The sequence below is a fragment of the Cavia porcellus genome, unplaced genomic scaffold (assembly GCF_034190915.1).
Source record: "Cavia porcellus strain 051 isolate PalLab524CR breed Dunkin Hartley unplaced genomic scaffold, mCavPor4.1 scaffold_1, whole genome shotgun sequence".
NCBI classification, from domain to species: Eukaryota; Metazoa; Chordata; class Mammalia; order Rodentia; family Caviidae; genus Cavia; species Cavia porcellus.
Genome location: NW_026947484.1, coordinates 107,096,763 through 107,123,220, shown reverse-complemented (window position 1 = coordinate 107,123,220; position 26,458 = coordinate 107,096,763). Strand labels below are relative to the sequence as shown.

Genomic DNA, 26,458 nt, shown 5'->3' with positions numbered 1-26,458 from the left:
ACACACACACACACACACACATTTCCCAGACCATTTGTCTTCTTTCCTTCCCATCATGTCTGTCTTACCCTCCTGTTTAAAAGATCATGAAAATGAATGAGAAAATCATTTATGAAAATCAATTTCATAAATAAGGAAGCAAAACATACTAAAGTAAGAACTAGGAAGGAATGATTGTGGATTAATCACTTAAATGGGCTGGGATTGTGCCTCAGGTAGATTATTTGCCCTAATATGCCTGAGCCTATGGTTGATTCCCAGCACTCCCAAGGGAAACAAAAAGTATAGATTTTGGCTTAGAGGAAAGAAGTAACCCATGACTTGCCCCATCTTCTTCCATTCCCGGTAACTTTTAGTTAACCAGTATTTGAGTCCTCCTTATATGCAAAGTACCAGTCTCCTTGTGTACTGCATCACATAGGAGCTGGAGTTTTGTGAAACATCAGGCAGAAGACCCATAAAAAATAACCCTCCAAAGTAATTTTCAGATTCTAGAGCAGATGCATGTGGGCTGCAGAAGCTTGGCTAGGCCTGTCTGCTCCTTAAGATGTTACATAAATCTCTGGCCAGGTTGCTCGCCCCCTTACTGACCCGTGCCACTGCACTGTTTCACCTTGTTGCCCTTCACTACCTTCCTTCACTTCCCCCACTGTTTTGCAGTGTACCCCCTTAACAGGCCACACTCTTCCCCAGCCTGTGCTCAAAGCTGATTGTTCTGTCCCCAGGTGAGCCTTAGGGCACTTGAATTTGAATCAATGTGAGACTTTTTTCAAGGACCAATGCTTACGTGAGAAATCAGAGCAAGCATGTCTGGGTTTCTTTACACATTTTTCTAACACTGTCTTTCTGGTGAGCTTGACACCAGCACAAACCCAAAGCACAAATATAACTCTCAAGCTTCTTCTGACTTTGGTGGAGCTAAGATACTGGAGGACTCATGATGGGGTTACTCTCCTACCTACATGCATACGTAAGATGCCACTGCCAGTGACTATTCTCCAGTTATATATCCTATAAGAAATTCTATTTATGGAGAAAAGAGGGAAGCTGGTAGAGGTAAAAGCTTGTGACTTGCTGCTTGCAAGTTTCCTGGGCAGAAACTGTTACCCAAACAGTTAAGAAGAAATACCCTTGGCTTTTGTAAATGAGACATAGAGGTTTTGGCTGGGGCATTTCAATCTAAGGGGAAGAAGGCCATTAAAAGCATATAAGGCCTTATTTAGTTTTGAAGACAGGGTCTCATTATGCTGTACCAGCTAGGCTTGAACTCTGTATCCCTGGCTGGCCTTGAACTTGCAGTGATCCTCCTGCCTCAGTTTCCCAAGGGCTGGTATTACGGGTGTTTGCCCCAGTGGCTGATTTTAAATTGGTTTTTAAACTGGGTGTGATAGTGCATTCCTATAATCCTAGCACTCTGGAGGCTAAGGCAGGAGGATCGTTGCAAATTCAAGACCAGCGTGGGCTACAAAGTGAGCTCAAGTCCAGCCTGAACTGCATAGTAAGACTCTGTTTCAAAAAATTGATTTTTAGGGGCTGGGGATTTAGCTCAGCGGCATAAGTGCCTGCCTTGCGAGCAGGCAGTCGTGAGTTCAATTCCCAGTACCGATAAAAAGGAAAAAGATTAAAAAAAAAAAGAAATGACCATTTTTGAGTGTTATAAAATGAGCCCTAAGGTAAGTCTCATTTCTTGGATTTCTTAGTATTGTTAGTTGAGAGGCACTATGGAAGTATGTAAATAAAGAATAATATTAGAAAAGTCTTTTTATTATTCTTATTCTAGTTATTTTGCCAAGAGGAATGTGAGCACATATAATCCATTTGAAGGAGAGTGGTTTCCATTTTTTTTTTTTTTTTTGTACCAGGGATTGAACTCACGACCTTGAACTTGCCAGACAGGCTCTTATGCCACTGAGCTAAATTTCCATTTTTTTTAAAGAAAAATAGTATATAACCAGATGTGGTGGCTCATGCCTGTAATCCCAGCACTTGGGAGGTTGAGGCAGGTGTATTGTTGCAAGTTCAAGACCAGCCTGGGATACAAAGTGAGCTCAAAGCCAGCCTAAACTACATAGTGACATCTTGTCTCAAAAAGACCAATAAGAAAAAAGTATATAATAAACAAAATGTTGCATTTATAAAATATTGCCACCTGAAGTTCAAACTTTCTCAAGAATTTACCGGGCTGGGGATTTAGCTCAGTGGCATAAGTACCTGCCTTGCAAGCAGGCGCTTGTGATTTTGATCCCTGGTACTGACCAAAAAAAAAAAAAAAAAAAAAAATTACCAAAAAAAAAGGGGATTAAAAAACTTATCCAACCACAAAAATGGAAAATAGAAAAGAACTTGAATCTTAGCTATAATCTGAGTGGAAACTTAAGGGCTTCATATGAATGTGTATATGAGATCTGGGAGAAGTCTAGAAAAGGGAGACAAAATAACCTTTCAGTTTTTCCCTCTTTCTTGAGCCACTGATTATTGCAATGGGAGGGTTAGCAGAAATCTGATAGATTTGTATTATAATTCTGTTATTCCCCAACTTGGAGACAGGAATCATTTTATTTACTATTAGTGGTCAAATTACATCAAATGATTATTACGCATCAGGGTTCTAAGCATTTCACATGTATCTCATTTAATTCTTAAAATTGTACAAGCAAAGTACTATTATTCCCATATTATAGATGAGGAAGCTGAGCCACAAAGAGATTAATATGCCAATGCCGCATAAATATGACAGATTTGACCCTTAGCTGTCTGTTACTAGAGAATATCAGCATAAGAAGTTACAAAAAGCACATACACACTCTTCCAGTGAACCAAAGAGGGGCTGTGCTGTGGTATTTTTGTTACAATGATTTGAACATGTTTCAATTTCCTGCCCATCACTTTTTGTTGACTCTAAGTAGGGCAAAATTGGCACCAGAATTTATGGTTGGTTTGGCATACTTTAAGTACACTAAGTTGGAATTCGCGCCTTTACATGTTTGTTGTAAAGTCATTGCAGTGCTCACCTTGTGAATTCCCATCCGCAAACCCCAAAGAAATAAAACTGAATCTCTCAAGTCTATTCACAAAATGAATTTTTATTGTAGTCATAACATGGTTTCTTAATGCCACAGAAAATTGCATGTAGGGACAAACAATTTTTGGATGGCTCTCTAAAGAAACATGGTGGGTTCTCAGAAATGAACTGTGCAGGAATGTGGTTACTGCAAAGAAAGGGCTCAAAGGAAGAGAGGACACAGAGGACAGTGGTATGATTACCTTTTTTTAGAGCCCTCTTGGCTCTGATAAAACTTTCCCAGTAAGATCCCCCCAGAATCCATCAGCAGCTGAAGTGACTGGGCCCTCAAATATACAAAGAAACATTTACTTATCTGATAAAACACAAGAGGAGTGGGTTGCAATGGGCTCAGACTTACATTCAGCTCATCTCAGGGAGCTCTGTCTGTGCCAGCAGCTTGGGAGTCAGTGGGCTACCTGGCGGGGAGTTACAACAACAAGCACAACACCCTTGTCCAACTCCTGTGGTCACCGGGGAAGGCCTGCACCAGGGGAGGGTTTAGGAAGCGCCATCTTCCAGTCTCCACTACTGGTTCATCTTCTGTTTGCTGACCTCACTGTGGTTTGAGAGCTCTCCTTGTTTCGGCTGTGCAGTCCTGAAGCCAGCACTTCTTCTAGAAAACTGACAAGGAGATTTAAGGTTACTTTAAGGAAAAGCATGACATTCAAGTAGATAAAAAGGCATCACGAACAGTACACGGGAAGTACTGGCCTCACGGTGGGGTGTTGAAGCATCAGTTGAGCATTAAGACTTCCAGACTGGGATGGCCCCTTTGTACTCTTCCCCAGGGTCCTGTGTTTTATAAGATTTGTTATGACTAATATTTTAAATCTGAAATTTCTACTTAGGAATCCACGAGTTTTAAGGGCAAGGATCCTGTATTAGCTCAGGGCCATGCTATATCTGTACTCTAGAAATTGCCTCAGAGCTTGCATTGTGCTTGGAATCTCTTCCTTATCTTTTTTTCTAAAGTGGGTCAAGAGTAACTTCCAAAACACAGTTTCTATCCTGTTGCATACTCTCTTGTTTAAAAATTTTGTTTACAGAATAATGTACATAAAATTCAAAGCTATTCATACTGTGGCCTGAAAACAACTATAATGTTATTTATTTTGTTTTCAGAACTGCTGCATTTGTGTACATACATATACATACCCTATGACTTCCATGCTTCTCTCTCTTTTTTTGTTGTACCAGAGATTGAACTCAAGACCTTGCATTTGCCAGGCAGGTGCTTATGCTGTTGAGTTATATCACTGGCCCTTGACACTTCTCTTATCCTCACTTAAAAAAAATGAAGAACAAAAATACTATATTTACTTGAAAATGATACCTGGTCTTATATTAATTTTTCCTTCAAAATACACAATAGGGCTTATTTTCAGAGGATGTCTTATTTTTACTTTTTCATGTACAATAATCTACATTTATTCATGCACAAAATATTTATTCAAACACAGTCATGTCATCTGCTTCTAGAATATTGTCATAACTCTCTAACCCCTGAATTCTGGCCTGGATTTCTTGTGGCTCTATTGTCTAGTCATAGAGCTCTCCTTGGATAAGCACTTCTTGTCCACGCAGCCTGCTCAGAATGCATTGGCAACACAGCTGCCACTGATTTTATCCCAGGAATTCTTCACTCAAGTCACAACCTCTTGCAAGCTAGGGTTCACAGAGTTTCTATTAAATCAAGTGCTAATGGAAGACTGACGAGACAGGGGAGACAACAAAAATGATGACAGTTATTTGTGGAATGATGGTTCATACAGAAGTGGACAAAAATTGCAAGCACTGAAATTCAGAAAATTATTATTTTTTTGGTACTGGGAATTGAACTCACAACCTTGTGCTTGCTAGGCACGCCCTGTGCCATCAAGCTGCATCCCCAGTCCCAGAAAATTATTTCACACGAGTAATTAAATGTGTCCATTTCAACAGATAACATATTGAATTGTGAACATTCATATTAGACAGGTACATCTGTTAACAAGTACATGTTATTCATGAGTTGTGTGTGTGTGTGTGTCTTTCAATTGGTCATTCAGCAATAAGTCTTGAGTTCATCTGGTTACATAGGTGTTCACCTCTCATCTAAAGGGGCCTGCTTAGGTATTTACAAATAATTACAATTTATATTTTAAGTATCAATGTCAATAGTATTATATTTAATTATACATTATAACTCAGTATGCCCGTTTTTTAAACTTCTTTTTTAAAAGGGTAAAACTAAATATAACAAACAGAACAAGGCAGATCAGAAGAAGACAATGTAAGTGACAGATTTCAAAGCAAGACAACAGGAGATCTATAATGGCTACCATAATGTCTCTTGTTTTCTTCTAAATGGTTGTCTAGGGCTGGGGGTTTAGCTTAGCAGCATAAATATCTGCTCTGGCAAGTGTGAGGCTGTGAGTTCAATCCCCAGTACCTGCCAAAAAAAAAAAAAAGGTTGTCTATCTCTTCACACACAACAAATTCATACAAAACAAAATAGTATAACCCTGATCAGAACAGAGTAATGAAGGCATTACAGGCCTTCAAAACCAGACAATAAGAAAATTAATATTGATTGTCATAATGTATCTTGTTCTTTTCAAAATAGCTGTCTGTAACTTCATGTATGTTGAAATTAAATAAACAAAACAGACTAAAACCACTCTGAACAAAGAAAATGAAAGTATTACTGGATTTCACAGCATGATGATAGGAATCAGCAATGGATACCTAATGTCTGTTTTTCTTCAAAGTAGCTGTTTCTTTCATCACACATAATATAATCGATTCTCATAAACTGTTTAGGAGAAATTGTAGGCATGTATAAGCCTCTATATGTGTACCTATCCCTTCTGCATTAGAGAGAAAAACAAAACAAAACAAATAAAACACAACAGATTACTAGAAAAATAAGAAATAAACAAAAAAGACAAATAAATAACAATAGCAAAGAGCCCAAAACAGTAACAATATAGGCCTTCAAAACACTGTGGTAGAAGCACAACTAAAGTTGATAATATACATAGTGACCTTCAGGAGTTTCTCAGGTCACCTGACACATACATGCAAAATTGTTCCAATCCTATGAATATTAACTGCTTTGTTCTATGAACTTATAGAATTTGTAGCACAATCATCTTAGCTATCCTAAGTGTGTTTATACAAATTTAGATACTTTTTCCTGTCCTTTTTCCCCCCTCCTTTTCCCTGAGATATTATTTTTTCCCCTTTGAGAAGACTCTTACCCTTTCACTGTATTTATTGAGCTTTTTGTATCTTATGTAGTCTTACCATTTCTTACAATAGGGAGACAATACGGTATTTACTCATGTGAGTTTGATTTATTTCACTTATTAGACACTTATGATGTACTCACTTAGAGTATGGTCTCAAGTTGCATCCACTTATAAATATCTCAATGTGATCATTCTTTATAGCTGAGTAGTACTCCACTGTATAAAAATACCGTATATTTTTTTTATCTATTCCTCAGTTGATAGGCATTTAGGTTGTTTCCAAGATCTGGATATTATAAATTGTGCTGCTATAAACATGGGTGCACATATAACACTGCGATATACTGTTTTCCATTCTTCTGGGAATATGCCCAGAAGTGGAATAGGTGGGTCAAATGGGACTTCCAATCCCAGGTTTTTGAGAAACCTCCAGACTGACGTCCACAGTGATTGCACCAGTCTACACTCCCACCAACAGTGCAGGAGAGTTCCTTTTACCCCATAGCCTCTCCAGCATTTGTTGTTGGTAGTTTTCTTTATCCTGGCCATTATTTCTGGAGTGAAAAGGAATCTCAGTGTTGTTTTAATTTGCATTTCTCTAATGACCAATGATGCTGAACATTTTTTTTCATGTATTTATTTGCCATTTGTATTTCTTTATCTGAGAACTCTGTATTCATCTCAGATGCTCATTTTTGGATTTGGTTTTTGAATTTCAGGGGTTTGATTTTTAAAAATTCTTTATATGTTCTAGACAGAAGTCTTTTGTCTGAGGCACAGTTGACTAAGATTTTTTCAAAATTCATGAGTTTCCTTTTTATTCTGTTGGAGATTTCTTTTGACATGCAAAAACTTTTTAATAAGATGAGGTCCCAGTTATTGATTCTGGGAAGTCTTTCCCATGTGGTTTGACAGTATGCCCTTTTATACTAAATGAGTCCATCTGGTGGACAACCTTAACTGGGGCTTGTTTTCAGGGCAGGGTTTATATTATAAGCATCCTGAAAAATCATGCTAAGGTTTATTTTTCAGTTAGGTCTTATATTGGGGGAAATATGGTATAGATAAGTTAAGCACCTGTCAGTGTCACAATAGCTAGTGAGTGGCATAGGTGGGATTCAAACCCAGCTTTAAAGTCCATGCCTTCAGCTCTGGACAGTGCTGCCTCTTCCTTGTCGGGTTCCCTGTCACACACCGTAGCCCCTGTGCCATGCATACCCAACCACCCACTATTCTCAAAACATACTAGGAGCTTCCATACCTGATGCTTTTGCTCCTATTATGTCCTACATCTGAGATGTAAGGCTACTCCTCTCTACTGAAATTTTGTTTATATTTTAAGGCAAATATTAAAAGCCGCTTTTCTGCAAAGTGTCTCAGACTCCATACTGAACGGATCACTCCTATCAGTATTATTGCTTAGTCTGAAGCTATTTCTGACCTATATTATCTCCAGGGGCTGTATATACTACTGTTGCCAAATGATACCAGGAACTTCTTTAGGTGGAAGGAAGCTTTGCTCAGCTTGTTTCTCCAGGGGTTAGCAAAGGTACCCAGTAGAGGTATGCTGAATGAATGAATGAATATAGCTACCCATTGGCAAGAGAAACTTCTCTATAGCTTACAGGTTGTTTGGATGGCATTTATAGATATGCTCAGAACAGAGGGTTGGATGAAGAATGAAGTACTTTGTTAATACTTCCATTGTTTTACAGTTTTAGACCTGGAAGATTCTGAGCTTAGAGAATTTAAATTTCAGACTCCTTTGCAAAAGAAAAGAAATATATAGCAGAGTGAAAGGAGTAGAAGATAAATTCATTTGTCCCCATGGATATATAATCATCTCTGGCTTGGCCTTTTGGGCAGTTAGTTTGGAGACATTTGGAGGTCAAATAACAGTGGTAGGGAATGAGGTAGCATGGCTTTCTTTTTTTCAGAGTAGGAAAATTTATTGGACAAAAGGAAAGGGGACTAGGCTTAGCTCCGAAGAGACAGAAGGTCCTGGATTGGTTGCCAAGTGCTGTCTTGAAAGATAACTTAGAAGATCTTTGACTACTAACTTCTAGTAAGAATGAAACAAATGTGCTGGGAGGCCCTTGGGAATTTATCAGGTGATTTTTGCTTCATTTCCAACTCTGTCACAAAGGAAAAAATAACTTTGCTAAAATTATACTTAAGATCCTCCTCTGTATATCAACAAGACCCCATATTCCTGGCTGCAAAGAGAAAACACTACATTTGCCAAGCCTAATTTTGTTTTCTAGGGCCACTGTGCTTTGTTTAAAAAAATCTATTTGGGGACTTTGATGAGTCATTGCACAGAATGCTTAAAAATCATGGGCAGTGAACATTGGTAGCTGTACCCTAAATGTAGTCTATGCTTAAATATAAAACAAAAGAATGATTTTTTAAGGATTTGTTTTAAGTCAGTCTTCTGTGGCATTAAAATACAATTTAATTCAGTTAAATTCAATTTCTATGTTTACTGAGCCTCTACTGTGAACTAAACACTGAATTAAGGTACAGATGAACACCAGTCATGATGCCGCCTGCGGGCTCCCAGTCAGGGACAGACACATAACCACAGCTGGATGCAGACACAGCATGAAGAGACAGCAGCCGAAAGGAGCAGAGCAGGTTAGCCCAATTCTGTGCTGTCTTCAAGATAATTTTCCCATTCTGTCCACCCAAGGAAGGTGACAGAAAACAGCAAAACTCCTACCTCTGCTTTTCTGAAGTCAACCTCAGAAAGCCCTGATTTGTACAATGCAAAGCAAATGTCCCTACCCTCAAGTCTCTCGTTAGGGAACAGAGACTAGCACCTAAAACATGGAGCTCAATTACAGCATTAACAACTTTAATTACTGGGGTAATTTAGCAGAAAACTGTGTTTCTAAACAAAGTTATCTGTTATAACAAAACTATGTGTGTATATGTGTATGTGTATGTGTATGTGTAAGCAGATAGGTCTTCCTCCTAACATAATCCAGACAGTACACGTGCAGGGGAGGAAAGGCTGACCAATGGTACTGAATTGTAGACAAGACAAAGGACCTCTGGTGTGCTACTGCGCAGTGTGCTAACTAGGTAACAACAATGCACTGCATATCTCAAGAAGTTAGAAGAAAGGGTTTTGAACTTTTTTTTTTGTCTTTTTCATTTCGGTACCGGGGATCGAACTCACGACCGCCTGCTTCAGGTGCTTATGCCGCTGAGCTAAATCCCTAGCCCCACGGCTTTGAATGTTTTAACATAAGGAAAGAAAATACTTGAGGAGACAGGTATGCTTACCTTGATCTACACAACACATACATGTGGCTGAGCATGGTCGTGCATGTTTGTAATCCCAGCACTTGGGAGGCTGAGACAGGAGGATCGCAGCAAGTTCGAGGTCAACCTGGGCTCCATAGTGAGTTCAAAGTCAGCTTGCACTATGTCCCCCATCCTAAAAGCATGTAAACTGGATGTGATGGCACATGCCTATAATCCCAGTACTCTGGGAGGCTAAGGAAGGAGGACTGCAAGTTTGAGCCCAGCCTGCGCAATTCAGGGACTCAGTGAGACCACGTCTCAAAGTTAAAGTAAAAAAATGAAAGGGCTGGTCTTACAGCTCAGTCTAAAGGTCCTGGGCTCAATCCCTTCTCAATAAATAGATAAATAAATAAAACAACACATGATTTTAAAGGGAAAAAAAGGACCTTGTAGGGAACAAGAGAATAAAAAAAGACTTTCAGAAAAATAATGAGAAAAACCTTTCATTTATTATCTCCATGCAGTAGTAAGCTTCTAATTACAGTTAAATACTTGGTTAAAGACTGTGGAGTATGGGAGTAGGTGAAGGAGAAGGACACGATGAAATTTTTAATAGTTTAAAGCACTGAAAACTCCCCTTCCGTTCCCCTCAGTCCCCACTGTTTATAATCTTTGGGGCTACTGCCCTGTTTCATGCCTCTGCTTCTTTCTGTGTCCAAGGTTGTCCTGTGCCTCTCCCAACTGTCCAACGAGCTGTGCCTCTTCTCTACCCCACCCCTCACAGTGTTACACTTCTGGGAAGTGTCCTTCCTGGCACTGCCTTTCCCTGGTTTCTTCATATATTCCACTGAACTGTAATTTGTCCACATGCTGAGTTTCCATGTAAGCCTAACAGTGGTGATGGGGATGTGAATAAGTGATACAAGAACACATTCTTTATGTAGACGTCTTCTTTTTCTTGGTGCTGCGTTGTTTTTGGCTTTTGAGACAGGATTTCACTGTGTAGTTCAGGCTGGCCTTGAACTCATTATGTAGCCTAGGATGACCTCAAACTCACAGCAACCTTCCTGCCTCAGCCTCCCAAGTGCTAGGGTTAGCGGTGAGGGTATCATGCCTGGCTCTTTAAACTGCAGACACGGAACTTCAAGTTTTCCTCAACTTTTGTCTCCATTACTTTTCCAGAGATGACAACAATTTGATCAACACATCTTTACCGAGTGCCTACTGTGTGCCATAGGCACTGTGAGAAGCTTCCAGCACAGAAATAATGAAAATAAACAATGAAAAAATTCTCTCATGGAATTTACATTCCAATGGAGGAGTAAGGAAGATAAAATTAATTAGTAGGTAAAATGTAATAAACTAACAGCAATAATGAGGTAGAAACAATCCCACTTTACAAAGAAATTGAGACACAAAGAAGTCAAGATCCTACACCGTAGAAGTGAAAGAGTTGGGCTGCAGTGCTAGGTGATCTGGCTTTGGTTTACTTTTTTTTTTGTCTTTTTCCTTTTTATCGGTACCGGGGATGGAACTCACGACTGCCTGCTTGCAAGGCAGGCACTTATGCCGCTGAGCTAAACCCCCAGCCCCTCTCCTGTTTTTAATTATGCTGTTTTCTCTGCCTTGCCTCTTCTTTCTTCCTATGGAAAACCTAATTATTCTTCAAGGTCTAGCTCTCCTCTGTGAAGCATTTTCTAATTATTCTGCAAGAACTGTTTCTAATTAGGAGACATTTTGTTAAACTTATGAATATTGACACTTCTCAAATTTTTCTTACATTTAAGACTCCTAAGAGCAGAACAGAATATATTTATTAGTCCTGGAGGTATAATCTAAATTGGTATAACAGTTTAAATCTTTGAGTTCTACTACTATTTTGCTCTTTTTTTTGAGCCAGGGTCTTGCTCTGCAGTTCAGGCTGGCCTTGAACTCACTACTCTAGATTGGCCTTGAATTTGAAGCAATCTTCTTCCCAAATGTCGGAATTACAGGAGTGTGCCACAACACTCAGCCTGCTGTTTTAAAAATGTATATTTTTTTCATGGAAGGACCTTTAAAGATTTGACAAAACATATTTAAGATCACTTATCAAGCTGAGCATGGTGGTGCATGACTATAATCCTAGTTCTCGGGAGCCTGAGGCAGGAGATTGTTGCAAGTTCAAGACCAGCCTGGACTACAAAGTAAGCTCAAGGCTAGTTTGAATTGCATAGCAAGACTCTGTCTCAACAAACAAAAACAAACAAAAAACCCAAACACCAAAAATCACTTATCACATAAATTATGTAACCCTTTACTGCATATCCTTCCAAATTAAAAGACAATGAACATTCCAAAAGATGTGTCACATTTATTTTGTGCCTTTGTATGTCTCTGGGACTAATCATATCCTAATTTGAGAAATACAGATTTGACTGACTGACTCTTTCAGTGGACATATATAAGATCTCCCAAGACAGGCATATTCTAGCTTTTTTTTTGGTACTGGGAATCAAACTCACGACCTTTTGCTTGCCAAGTAGGCATTGTGCCACTGAGCTACATCCTCGGCCCCATTCTAGCTATTTTTATAACTTAGTTGCTGCTTTGAACAGTAGCTTATAGATAATAAATATCTTCCCTTTGTGCTCAAACAATATTATTATAATATTCTGTCAGTTCTCTTGGCTCACATTTTTTTTCTCATGGAGAATAATTTAAAAACAAAAGGAAAAATGTGTCTACAAACAGGTGAATGCAAAAGTAAACTATGGTATGTCCACATAATGAAACATTATATAGCACTGAAAAAGGAATAAAAAAGTTATATGCAACAATACAGATAAATGTTAGAAGCGATGTTTATTGAAAAAAGATACAAATTTATAAATTTCAAAAACAGGCAAAACTAAATAATATATTATTTAGAAATATGTAGATAACTGATAAGAATAGAATTTTCTTCTCCCAAAATATAGTTAGTGCTTACTTGTGGGGGAGATAAAGGTATAACTGGTAAAGAACACACAGATTTATGTTATTGGTAATTTTCTAGTCTTGAATTAAGCAAGCAGTTTCCAAGCATATTGATAACACCATTGTGCTTTATAATTTACATGGTACATATCTTCTTTTATAAATATCAAATACTGTATTAAAATATACCCCCTCCAAAAGTTGAGTTTCTTTAAAGTATCTCAGAATGTTTAACATGCTAATGTGAATTGTGATTTTTCAAGAGTTCTTCAATCCTATCAATATCTCATTAACAAATCTGGCATTGGGGGCTGGGGATTTAGTTCAGTGGCATAAGCTCCTGCCTTGTAAGCAGGCAGTCCTCAGTTCGATCTCCAGTACCAATAAAAAAGGAAAAAGACAAAAAAACAAAAAACAAAAAAACAAATCTGGCATTAAAAATCTGCTCTAGAATGAACCTTGGAAACAGTAAGTTAAGGCATAAAATATTTCCTTGATTATAGCCTGTTTCCCTATGGTTACTTTACCCTAACATACTTTTTTATGAATGATATAATTGCCAATTTCTACCATACTGCTGGACATAAAACATGGCAAAATGAACCACAGAAACAAATGAAGGCTTTGGCCCTATTTCTTCTCCCATGGAGGAGATAGGGGAAAAAAGAGCAAACAATGGGATTCTGCATGAGTGCAGTCTTAGTACATCTGTCATTCACTGGAATATCATGTGGAGAGAAAGGAAATTACCCTCATAGCCCACAGGGTGAAAGATAAGCTCCTCAGGGACAGCAGTGTCTATAATATCAGTCACACACAGGGCTGAAAGGGGGCTACTGTCTAAGAATAAAGAGAGCTATCGAGGTGCTTTCGTACCAGTGGGAACATTCAAGACCACATCAGTTTGCCAGGAATATAATTCACAACTATAGTAGTAGAATTGTTTTCACTATAAAAAAAATTGAAAAAAAAAAGCCCTGAATAACCCAGTTGTAACAACCATGGGGGCTGAATACTCCTTGAAAATCTTTTAATTACAGAGGTACTGACCTATGGATCTCAAAAGGGAAATTTTACGTGAAGGCAAATGGAAAAGGAACCACTGAAATTTTTTCTCTTCACAGACCACAGAGATCATCTGCTTCATAGTAAATTTTTTATATCTTTGTATACTTCCACTTGGGATAATAATATAATTCTGCCTCTGAGTTATGATCCTAACACATGATCTGGCTGTAAGGGTGATGTCAGAGGTAGTGATGATGAACACCTAGTGTCTTTTTTCTCAGTACTGAGGCACAGGAACTTCACACTGAGCAACGTCCCTGGCCTTTTTAAATTTTCCTAAATTGCCCAGACTGGAGCTGAACGTGGGCTCTTGCTGCCTCAGTCTCCAGGGTGCTGAGAATTCCAGGTGTCTGCCACAACACAGGACTACCCAATGTCTTTTCACTTTATTTCCCTTATGCATAACTATAGTTACAACAGCAGTAGCAGCTTTAGCAAGTAGATCTACGGCATCCTTATTCTGTGCTAGATCTTCTCTAAGCATGTTGCATATGTCACATCATCTTATCATCTGCTAAAACATCAGAGTGTTCAAAGGTTAAATAATCTACCTGGGCCTGAGGGGCACACATGTGGCCACACTGGGAGTTAACAAGGTAGTCTGGCACTGATGCTTGTGCTCTTAATTGCTATACTAGGGTGCCTCTTATGAGACCAAAAGTTGATTTATAAATTACAGGTTCTATTTAAGGCCAGAAGCCCTAATGATAATCCTAGTGAAAGAACCTATGTCCTAAAGGATGCATTTTCATTCAGGGAAAGTAATATCGTTTTGGCAGAGGAATGACAACTCAAGATTGTGCTGAGGACAGTTAATTAGAAACTGTACTATATAATTCCAGTGGCATCAAATTGATGACTTTTAAAAATTGGTAGACCACTTGATATTTTTTTCGGATGATAAAAAACAGAAATATAGATGGTGTAAGAAATAATGAAGTAAATGGGTCTCTTTTATCTCACTATACAGTTAGTGTGTTAAAATTTTTTCTTTTTCTTTTGGTACCAGGAATAGAACCAGGACCTTGTGCTTGCCAGGCAGTTACTTGTGTCTTTTCTTTTCTTTCTGTTTTTTTTTTTTTTTTTTTGGTGTTTTTGAGACAGGGTTTCCCTATACAGTTCTGGTTGGCCTTGGACTCCCAATGTAGCTCAGGCTGACTTTGAACTTGCAGAGATCCTCTGGAGTGCCAGGATTACAGGCATGGTGCCCCATGCCTAGATAAGCTTTTTCTTCCATTTTAAAGTTTTTGTTATTTTATCCAACAAGTCTTAGAATATGCAAACACTTTGTTGTATCTTATATCTATACAAATTGGCATTTCTCACAAACTTGTGAGACAGAGAATATCATCCTATAAGGTAATATTCACTCAAATCAGCTCAGGCAAAAGAAAAATGTTGACATGCCACAGTACTGGGGCTGGTGGGGCGCAGCTACCACTCCCTTGCAGTTGTGAGGAGATCAGAGACCCGGGATATGAGCACGGGACTGGGCTGGGAGGCTGCTTTGAAGCCACAGTGTTTACCTCTCTGACTCTTTCTCAGTTAGTTGTTTCTTTAAGCTGTACATTGTTAATCTATTTTCTTTTTGTCTGCATCTTTGTTGAAGTAAATTGCTTTTTAATCAACTTTCCCCATACAAACATGATTTTTTTAAGCTTAAGTGTATTTTTAAGAATAAGCAGCACCAAAGCATAAAGGCATGGTGTGAAGGTATAAATATAATTTTAAATATTTATACCACAAAGGCATAATAAAACATTTCTGGCTGTCAATTTAATAATCTTCCATCTTAAAAGTGCTAATGCCCTCTGATGCAGTAATTTTACTGTAGTTTTTGGAACCAGAAACTGATCTCAGGACTGTACCCTGGCCAGGCAGGCACTGTGCCACTGAACTGTACCCCTGGTCCCAATGCAGTAATTTCATCACCACACTCTCACACACAAATGTGAGTTTCAATTCCAGCTTCTCACTTCCTGGTTATGTGACCTAATGAGAATTACTCAGCATCTCCATCTTGTTTTTCATTTAGAAACGGAATCACAATAATCTTACTTCTTAGATTATGAAGATTAAATGAGAAAATAAGTGCAGTAAGGTAAGCAGACTGTTTGGCATATAGGATATACTTAATGTTATCCTAAGTGAGCAACTGGACAAGCGCATAAAATGTGTGTATGTGTGTGTGTATTTGTATTTTAGCATTGCTTATACAAATGAGAAATTACAAAGAATTAATATATCAGGCTGGGGATTTAGCTCAGCGGCATAAAGCGCCTGCCTTGCAAGCAGGCAGGCGTGAGTTCGATCCCTGGTACCGATAAAAAGGAAAAAGACAAAAAAAAACAAAAAACAAAAACCAAAAAAAACCTCAAGCAATATTTGCTTTGTTTACCCATGTATATCTAATCTCAAGACAGCTCCTGGAATACAGTAGATGAGTAGTAAGTATTTGTTGAATGAATAAAAAAATTATTAGACAAATTATGGCACAGTCAAATGAGAAAATGTGATTTAGTCATTAAAAAATAACACAGTTAAGTATTTTCCATGGAAGCATATAAACAGTATTTTTTTTAATTTAAAAAACATGTGTACCCATTCATAGACAAAGTCCAAAAGATGATGCTTTGGGATTCTGATAACATTTCCTGGGGTGGGATAGAGACAGTGGATATTTTTATTATCTTTTCCTTCGCCTAGCCATATTTATTTTTTTTTACTGAGGATTATGTACTGATTTTGTAATGACAGACTATTTTTTTATTGAGACAGGATCTTACTGTGTCTTGAACTCAAATGTAGCCCAAGCTGGCCTAGAACTCACAGTAACCTTCCTGCCTCAGTCTCCTGAGTGCTGGTATTATAGCTATGAGACATCACTCCCAGAAATGACAAACTTTTTAACTTTAAAAAGTGCCAAATAAATTGGAAACATGGGACACAACTAGGTTTGAATCTTGGGCTAAATCAACTTTAAAAGAGGTTATTATTGAAGTTATTCATTACATGTCTATTTTTTCCATTAAACATTAGTATCTTATAGGTACAGAACAGGTTTTTATCTTTCTAGCACCTTGAGCAAAACCTCACACATAATCAGTGTTCCATAAATGCTTGTCAGTCACAGGGGAGCTGTTTCACCATGGTTTTTGCAATGATGTCTAACACTTTGGTCACAGGAGGGAAAAACTCCCAAAGAAATTTCTGCAAAAAAGGTGATGGCTTCTGCAGTGTAAAAATGATCTTGGGATGCTCATAAGTGAAGAAAAGTGCTCTCTAGATTCCTTTCTCTTTGCAATGCAAATTCTGTCACAGTATCCTAATTTTTTCGTAAATAATTCAGAGACAGAACCAACTTGTGGTTACGGGAGAAGGTCCAAGTTTCTAGTGTTACTTGTTTAGGTAGAAATCTATAGAGTACAGTATCTGCTAATAACATAAATTGGTCCCTTCCCAGCTTCAAATACGCTCAACTGTTTTCTGAGCCCTTCACTGTATTCTCCATGAAAAGCATTACTGTCACCTACACACTGTCAGAGTTAAATTATCAACCTTAGGCAGTTTCAGACAGTGTTGAAACTAATAGCTGTCACTAATTAATACTTATAATCATTTTTACTTAAAGAGCAACACTGTCTCTAAAATCTTAATGTTGAATGACAAAATATCTTTAAAATGACTCCCATATTTGTATTATTTATTTACTGTAGTACTAGCGATAGAGCCCAGGTAAGTGTTCACATGGGAGGTAAGTGTTCTGCCACTGAGCCACATCTCCAGTCCTTTTTGAGACAGGCTCTCCGTTGCCCAGGTGATTGTCCTTACTTGGCCTGAGTAGTTGGAATCATAGGTGTGTGCCACAAAGCTCAGACCTTTCTCTCTCTCTCTTTTTTTGGGTCTTTTTGAGACAATGTTTCACTATGAAGTTCAGGCTGACCTTGAGCTCACTTTATAGCCCAGGCTGACCTTGAACTTACAGTGATTCTCCTGCCTCAGTCTTCTGAGAGTTGGGGTTATAGGTGTGTGACACCATCCTTGGCCCAAAACAGCACTTTGATATGTAATCAACCTTTAAAAATTGAGTGGTTTATGTATTAAGTTGAAATCTGAGTATTTTATATTTCTTGCATACCTCAAATTAAACTAGCCACACTTCAAGCACTGAACAGCTACATGTGGATGGAGGCTACTTTGCTGGACAGCATAAGTATAAAATACTAACATATCTGGCACATAGGATGTGCTCAATATGTTTTTAATATCAGAACTTGCTTCTTAGGAACTGTTTCTCACAGTGTGTGCCTTTTAACACCATTTGGTATAAGATGGCTCTGGATATGGGATTAAATAGCCCTGAATCATATACTGAGAAAACTATGCTTTTTTTTTAAATAGCAATTTTAAAGTTTTAAATTTTTTTCTCAAGTTCTGGCACTAAATCACACTGAAACAGACCTGGTGAGCCCCATGGTGAAGCAGTACAGAGGCACAAGGCTGTCCTGGAGTCTGTAAAGATTGTGTTGGGCTGGCTTAGTCCAGGCAGCCAGGCCTGGGGCCTCAGGATGGTTGGTGACTTGGGCTGGAAGCCACTCTTTGATTTTGTGTTGGAGCCCAAGGACCCCAGCTACCAGCCTTGGGGCCACTGCTGCATCTGTCTATAGCTTCTCCTTTACCAGTTGCAGGAAGTTTGGCCTCTGGAGGGCTTTTAGCTTAGACTACTTGGTTCCCTCATCAGGCTTCAACAGCTGAGGCCAGACAGGGAAACACACGACTGTGTGTTGTCCAGCCACTGGAGCCTGAGTACCTTGTCCTGGAACTTAGAAAACACTCGTCACTGGGTGAATGACTTGGGGATGACAATGTACAAATGTATGTACCATTGTTACTCCCTGATTGATGTACTTTAAATTTTTGTTGTAATTTTTTAATTCTTATTTTCTTTCTTTTTATATTTGAATAAAATGGATTTTTAAAAAAACAAAAGAAAATGCTGCCAGTAGGTCCTCCATCTTGAGTGCTGGTTCAAAGACATAGATTTCTACCATGTGGGCCAGGTCCTTCTCCCTAGGCAGTTCCTTTGCAAAACAGGACATATCCAGCACCACCTTCTCTGTCAGAGTCTCCTTCTCTATCAGGTTGGCTGTGATCTTTTGCAGTGGCTCACTGTAATCATCTTCAGAGCAGCTGCTGGGCCCCTCTTCCTTCTCGACCTCTTCTTCTTCATCTACCAGGCTGTTTCAGCTGGCTCACTCCCTCTTCTTTGAGGGCTGCCTTCAGACTGGACCCTAGCTGTGTGGCTCTCTCCACCCCACATCCCTTCTCTGAGGTGTTCTCAGGCCATGGGGGCTCAGCAACAGCTGGCTCCAGGTATAGATAGTTTTTGAACTTTGGCCTGGGCTCCTCAGGTCCTCTGTTTCGTGAGTCATCAACATGCAGAATCCTTGATCAGTGTCATAATCCCCAGCTCCAGCATCTCAGGGCTTTTCCAAGGCCCCACCAGCTAGGATCTCTCCCTTGAGCTCTGGGGCAGTGTTCACCTGTGGTGCAACACTGGGGGAACATACAAAAGATGGTCTGGCTTGTGTCCATGACACTACCAGCTGGCCTGTAAATCACGGGGACCAGCACATGCTCCCTGGTTTGCAGCAGGCTGAGGAACATGGTACTTGCCAGGTGTAAGGCAGGAGGGTGGTAGGGGCCAGAAAGGCCATCTGAACTTGGTACCCTGATATTTAGGCTCAGGTGACCCTCTTCTTCCTCTAGCTCTTCCTAACAGAGAAGGTCCTCAAAAGATCAAACTTCTCTGCGGTTCTATGGATCAGATACTGCAGGTGCCTACAGAGTAAAGGGAAAGCAAAACCTTTGACAGCAGTTTCTGCAGCAGGAAGTGGTGTGGCTCCTCCTGGACCTGGGGGACAAAGTCATCCTCAGCTGAGGATAAGAAGACACAATCCAAGCAGAGAAGAACCAGGGTGACAGGTGGAAGAGCCAGGGCCTTGCCCCACCTTTGGGGTACCCAGAGAAAAGTTTTTTTTTTGAGTTGTCTTTTTTAGTTTTCTGACTATAGTAAGAAGTTTCATATGCACTGCTTTCCTTTTTTTTTTTTTACATTTTTATTTGGATATAATTCATAGGCAATAAAATTTACAAATTTTAAGGGTATCAGTTGATAAGCTTCAACTAATGTAGCTGAATTACTGTTTCCCTCAGTCAAGATATAGGACATTTCTATATGTGAGCAAGAGCTTCTTAGAAATCAAGAAACAAGCAAAACCCAACAAAAGCCACAAAGTCAATCCCATACTTTTGAATACATAATGCCAAAATGCTTTGCAGAAAAACTATCCCAATTGATACTTCTATTAACCATACTGGATACTGTCTCAACTGCATCCTTACATAGGGAAATAATCAAAGATATGAGAAAGAAGTTATCAAGATTTTTGTTATAGTATTATATATATATAGCCCTTTGAAAAAAGTAAACACTTTGAATATCTAATAATCATGGTTAAAGATACATTCTTAAAATTGAAATTATAGTCACTAAGATTATTTTTTTTATGTCTTTTTCTTTTTTATGGGTACCGGGGATCAAACTCACGACTGCTTGCTTGCAAGGCAGGCGCTTATGCTGCTTAGCTAAATCCCCAGCCCCCACTAAGATTATTTTAAAGAATTTTAAACATCATGGGCAATGTTCTTTATTTTATTTTTATTTTTAAAAAGGACTGGAGAGCACCTGCGGGTCTCGAACCACGGGACTAATCGGCCCAGGGGGTTGGGAAGCCAGATTTGAAGGAACTGCTGGGCTAAAGCCAGCCCATGGGCAATGTTCTTTTTTTTTTTTTTTTTTTTTTCTCCGCTCCTTCTCCTCAATGTTCTTAATAGTATTAAAAGAAAACCAGATTTAAAACTATATATATATATACAATGTGATGCTACTTATGCCAAAAACAAAACCTAAAAAGTAATCCCAGCACTTGGGAAGCTGAGGTGGGAGGACTGCCATGAGTTTGAGGCCAGCCTAGGCTACATAGTGAGTTCAGGGATAGTCTGGACCACAGAGTTAGACCTTATTTCAAAAAATAAAAAACAAGACCTAAAAACCTTTAGGTAAAGGAAAAAAATTGGAAGAAAATAAGCCAAAATATTATTAATAGTGGTTAGTTCTGAGTTACAATGTTGATTTTTACTTTTAAACTTGTTTAGAGCATAAAGTACTTTATGGGGCGTGTCTATTTATCGGCTTGCCAACACTGCACATCTTTGCTACTTAGAGGAAAGACAAACAAATGAAATCATGAATTATTTTGCAGGTTTATAGTTAATGAGGCATAACTGAATCTAATCCATTTTAGTTTAATACAGAGAACCAACTGGTATAATTATTAGTTTTTTTTTTCTTTTTCCCCTGGTGCTGGTGAAATACCCAGGCCTTTTCACTTCTTATTTCAAGATAGGATTTTGCTAAGTTGCTAAGTTGTCCTGGTAGGGCTTGAACTTGCCGTCTTTCTGCCCTGGCCTCCTGAGTGCTGAGATCACAGGTGTGCACCATCATGTCCAGCTTATGTGCAGTAATTATTACCTGAATCTGGTGTAAAGGTATTGCTAATTGCTGATTAGTATTCTTGCAGGATACATTATTGTTTTTGTCAAAAAGTTAGAAAGCACTGAATTGGCCTAGCATGCATGAGGCCCAGGGTTTGGTCCCTAGATAGGGGAGATGTGGCAGAGGGAGGGTAGGATTGAACTGACACCACAGGAGGCTAAAGGGTCGGTGCTGTTGCTTGGGCACTGCTGGCTAATACATTCACCTCGCTCAGTGAGGGCAACCCTTTCAGCACTTTTTTTTTTTTAAGTCTTTTTCCTTTTTATTGGTACTGGGGACCGAACTCAGGACTGCCTGCTTGCAAGGCAGGCGCTTATGCCGCTGAGCTAAATCCCCAACCCCTCTTTTAGCACTTTCAATGACACAAACAGCCCACTGCAGCATGTAGGTTCACCACCACTAACCTAGCCTCTCTGCCTTCTACTCCTAGTCTGAATCCTGTGAATACAGGGATTTTATTCTATTAGGAGAATAATTCCACCAACATGGATCAGGTTCTTGGCTGCTCAGCTCACACAGCTAACTTAAAGTGTCAATTGCTGCTAGCTGGGACTGAACTCTTTAATATTGATTGACTTGTGAAGTGATAAGACAGGCCAGACCAAAACCCTAACCAAGAGGCTTATTTATTTGCAAAGGAGAACCATGTGCTCCAGAAGCACAATGAAGATTAACACTTCAGTTTATTGCAGGTGAATAAATACAGTAATAAGTAAAGTTTAACTACATCTAGGAATTTGCATTTTTATAATAAATGTTCATTTTGGTGGATAGTCCTTAGTTCATGGTAGCTCTGATAACAAGGGAATACTCTAAAACATAAAGCAGGTGTCATGCCTCTGCTTAAAACCTTACAACACACACAAAGACTTGTGCATAAACGTTTTTGGCAGCATTATTCATCACAGCCTATTAAGGAGGGTTTCCCACCATAGCCAGCAGTGTGACCTGTCCCTCTGTCCTCAAACATTATCAAGTTCCCTTTACCCTATTTTACATTTGCCATGTTGTGCATATCACCTTCTGATTTACCACAAAATAAATGTGTTTATTTATTTATTTGCTTATTTTTGTCTCTCCCTACATTCAAATGAAACCTTCAGAAGGGCTAGGATCTTTATTTTATTCTTGGAGGTATTCCAATGCCCAGGAAATGTTTGACTGAATGAACTACTGATTGTATGTTGTTCTCATGTGTTCAATAAATATTTATCTCTTCCATAATCCCATAATAAGGGCACTGCTGAGCCAAGAGGTGACAGCTTACGCCTCACAAGCTTGCTGGGGCTAACTGCTTAGGGCTGGCACTTGTCAGCTTGCTGCTGAATGTATCACCTAGTCCTTTTGCAGCACTGTTTTTTGCCCTTGAGAAAGCATGAAAGTTGAGGTATCTGTAATCAGTTACTATTTTTTATTTCGTTGTAGCTTGTTATACACAAAGGAAAAGGAAAAGCATGCAAAATTCATATTAAACTTCAAATGGCTGCAGAGAGAGAAGAAAATATTGACTGCCTGTCTTTAATCAGAAAGTAATTTTATTAAGAATACTGCTAAGAGGATAATTATCTTCTGTAAATTCCTTGGTATCTTAGCAGAAAATATATATCTTCTATTTTTTTTTTTTTTGTCTTTTTCATTTTTATCAGTACCAGGGATCGAACTCATGACTGCCTGCTTGCAAGGCAGGCGCTTATACTGCTGAGCTAAATTCCTAGTCCCTATATCTTCTATTTTAAGTGATGTTTAAATCTAAACAAAAGTAATCATATAATTACACCTAATCAAAGCAGGCCCTATGGAAACAAAGTACACAACTACAGAATGTCTGCACATATAGAACTCACATGATGACTAGAGCTTGAATTAATAAAAAATATTATCATAAAAGAACTGTCTTAAAGAAATGTTACTTAAGGAAGAGCTGCTTAAATTATAACTTTGAATGGCACCTTGAATTTCAGATTAAAGTAATCTTAAGATCTAAGGAACATGCATCCTCAGTTACCTTCTAGCTTAGGATGAAAAACTGTATGTAAAGCCCTTTTCTTTCACCAAAAATTATATTCATTTTTGGAAATATACCAGAAAGGAAAGAATTGATTTCTATCCTTTGTTTTCTAGTTTGTTTACAACCAAGATTTTGTTTTAATAAAGACAATCTTAATGTATATTAGAAATGGAACATATGGCAAGACAAAGGTTATTGAAGTTATTTACATTGGGGTAAGGATACTTGTAATTTTCTGGAATGTAAACAATTAATTTTGACCCATTCACCCATTGCATGGAGTAACTTACTTGAAATCATGCACTGTGATCTATATAAGTTTTAGGAAGTGGTGATTTTGAGGTGAACTGTTTTGTTTTGTTTTATATTTTGGAACAAGGTCTTGCTTTGTAGCTCCAGCTGACCTTGAACCCACTATTCAGTCCAGACTGTCCTTGAATTTGCAATGATTCTCCTGCCTCAGCCTCCCAAGTGTTGGCACTACGGTGTGGGCCATCATGCCTGGCTTGGTTTTGAGATTTAATTACAGTATAAAATCTACGGTGATCTCATTTTACTTAAGAGTTGTAAAGACCAGGGAAATCAAGTGATCTATATCTCAGAAATAGTTCAAGTAAGCATTTCCCACTCAGGAAAATGTCTTCTATCTTGGCATATCACACTTACAGTGACAGGACATAATGTTTTCCCTGTTTACTGGGGTACCCACTAATCCAAACTCCTATGAGCTGCCCATACTATAGCTTACATAATTCCAAGTATAAAAGGAAGGCATTCATTATGACATAGCTGTTAAAAAGACACTGTTTTCTAATCTCCACAGTCTCTCAAAATTATACTTTTGTGATGCACTGCTCTTGTGACCAAGATTGTATCTTTGTCATTTAATCCTTGAGGCTTTTTCATAAGAAATAACCTATGTATGTATCAGCTATGGTGCAACAAAAACCTTACAAAAATACAAAAATGAAGCTTTAATGATTCACAGAAACAAATTACTCAACTGTTTCTTCCCCATGTCAAAATTTTTGTAGCCATCTCACAGCAGCTCTATTATATCCAGGTATAAAATGATTTTTAAAAAGTATTAGTGTTTCTCTTCCTCTAGGATCACCCCTCAGGGCCTCATGCACACTATGTATACACTCTGCCACTGAACTATACCCCTGGCCCTATGATGTCAATATACACGAAGAATTGTGTAGCCAGGCATAGTACTAGTCCTGGGCACTGTAATCCTAGTTACTTGGAGGTTGAGGACTGTTTGAGCCCAGGACTTTGAGGCCAGCATGGGTAACATAATAAAACCTCATCTCAAAATAGGACCAAAAATAGCTAGGTGTAGTTGTGCATACCCATAATCCCAGCACTCAGGAGGCTGAGGCAGGAGGATTGCCCCAAGTCTAAGCTCGAGACCAGCTGGATACATAGTGAGACCCTGTCTCGTAAAGACAAGACAAAACAACCAATAAATAGGATAAAAATCAAAAAAGAGTCATGAATAGGCGAATAATATCCAAGATAGCCCACATTCATCATGAAAATTGACCCTTTCCACTATAAGCTAAAACTGTCTGTGTTGCTTTCAATTTATTTAAACTTTTACAATAATTGGTCTTTGAAATGTAATTCATAACATCTTATTGATAATGATAAATTTTACTGTTTATTTATTGGCTAGGGGTTATTTACTTATAAAAATAAAGTATAAAAATCTGATTATTGGATCATTTATGTATTATAAACATGAACTAAAATCTCCCCCTCCCCTGTCTGGCAATTACCATAGTAATTTATTCTTAAAAATTTTATAGGTCAGAAGCCAGTAAACAATCCTGTCCAAGATTTTGTTGATTCTTCTATTGTTAAATTATCTGCTCAAATGTGAACAGGTTAGTATGCTGTTAGGCCAGATAAAGAAATATATAAGCTGGTGTAGTTGAAGTAATCTGGCCGAAACTTTGCCTTTCCTCTTAATTTTATATAAAAGATATTTCTCAGTAATTTGAACATTATTTTAAGGGAAAACCCTAAAATGTTTAGTTTTTTTTAGTTATTTCTTTTTTTATAGTAAAATTAAGTTTTATTTACAGTACTCTTAGTCAAACATATTTGAGAGTAGGCATTTTTGTTGTGTATACTAAGACTAAATTACAATTAGATTGATAGATATCTTGATAATTCATTTAAATTCAATTTATTGCAGGGCATGGTGGTACACACCTGTAATCCCAGCACTAGGGAGACTGAGGCAGAAGGCTCACTGTCAGTTCAAGGCTAGCCTGAGTTACATACGACAGTTCAAGGCTAACCTGTACCACATAGCAAGACCCTGTCTCAAACAAACAACAACAACAAATTCAACTTATTTTTAAAGTGAAGATGTACATGTTTAGTTTTAAATTTCTGAGATTTCAAGTTAGTGGGAAGATACTGCAATTCTTAAGGATGGACATGGAGCTACAAAGACCCATAGGAAAAATTAACTCTCAGTACACTCTTTTAAGAGTCATTTAATATTTGAATTTTGACTTTAGAGCCTATTTAAAAGCATATGACTATGCTTGAGAACTCATTCGTATCAAAAAGATAAAATTCTGTATTAACAGCAAGCAATAAACAAAAGCTTCCAAACTTAAATTAGTAAATATTTGGGGCTGGGGATTTAGCTCAGCGGCATAAGCACCTGCCTTGCAAGCAGGTAGTCGTGAGTTCGATCCCTGGTACCGATAAAAAGGAAAAAGACAAAAAAAAATTAGTAAATATTTTTTAGGGAACATTACAGTATAGGCATTTGTCTACACTGTCTGTAATCCCTATTACTTAGGGAGGCTGAGGCAGGAAGATTGTAATTTCAACTCAACCTGAGCAGTTTAGCAACAGAGAGACCCTGTCTCAAAGCTAAAACAAGATTTATAAAGGGCTGGAGATGTAGCTCAGTGTGAAGGCTCTGCATTCAACCTCCGGTAACACACACACACACACACACACACACACACACACACACACCCATTAATAAGAAAGAAATGAAGCAGGGCTCAGGGACAAATGTCTATAATCCCAGCTACTCAGAGGGCTGAGGTGGGAAGACAGAAAGTTTAAGCCTACCCTGTGCAACTTAGTGAGATCTTGGCTTAAAAATAAAATTAAAAGAAAGAACAGTGTAGGTAGCTGAGTGGTAGTGCTTGTTTAGCATGTGTGAGGCACTGGGTTCAATCCTCAACACAACACAACACAACAAAACAAACAGCAACAAC

At 38.4% G+C, this 26,458-nt stretch overlaps 1 protein-coding gene and 1 pseudogene across 2 annotated transcripts in view; both read right to left on the bottom strand.

The window, feature by feature from the left end:
• Positions 1-3,063: 3,063 nt before the first annotated feature.
• Positions 3,064-26,458, bottom strand: part of Vps45 (vacuolar protein sorting 45 homolog) — a 66,009-nt gene continuing 42,614 nt past the window's right edge. Inside the window, exons 15-16 of one of the 2 annotated variants that reach the window (XR_010048589.1) lie at positions 5,386-5,495; positions 3,603-3,685 (exon numbers count right to left, since the gene is read on the bottom strand). Coding sequence is in view for 1 of the 2 variants with exons in the window: in XM_063252522.1 (XP_063108592.1) it covers positions 3,598-3,685 (88 nt within the window). In the remaining variant the exon portion in view is untranslated. Of the gene's footprint in view, positions 3,686-5,385; positions 5,496-26,458 lie in introns of both variants that reach the window. The other variant, XM_063252522.1, reaches the window with a different exon arrangement.
• Positions 8,591-19,630, bottom strand: LOC134476832 (R3H and coiled-coil domain-containing protein 1-like; annotated as a pseudogene).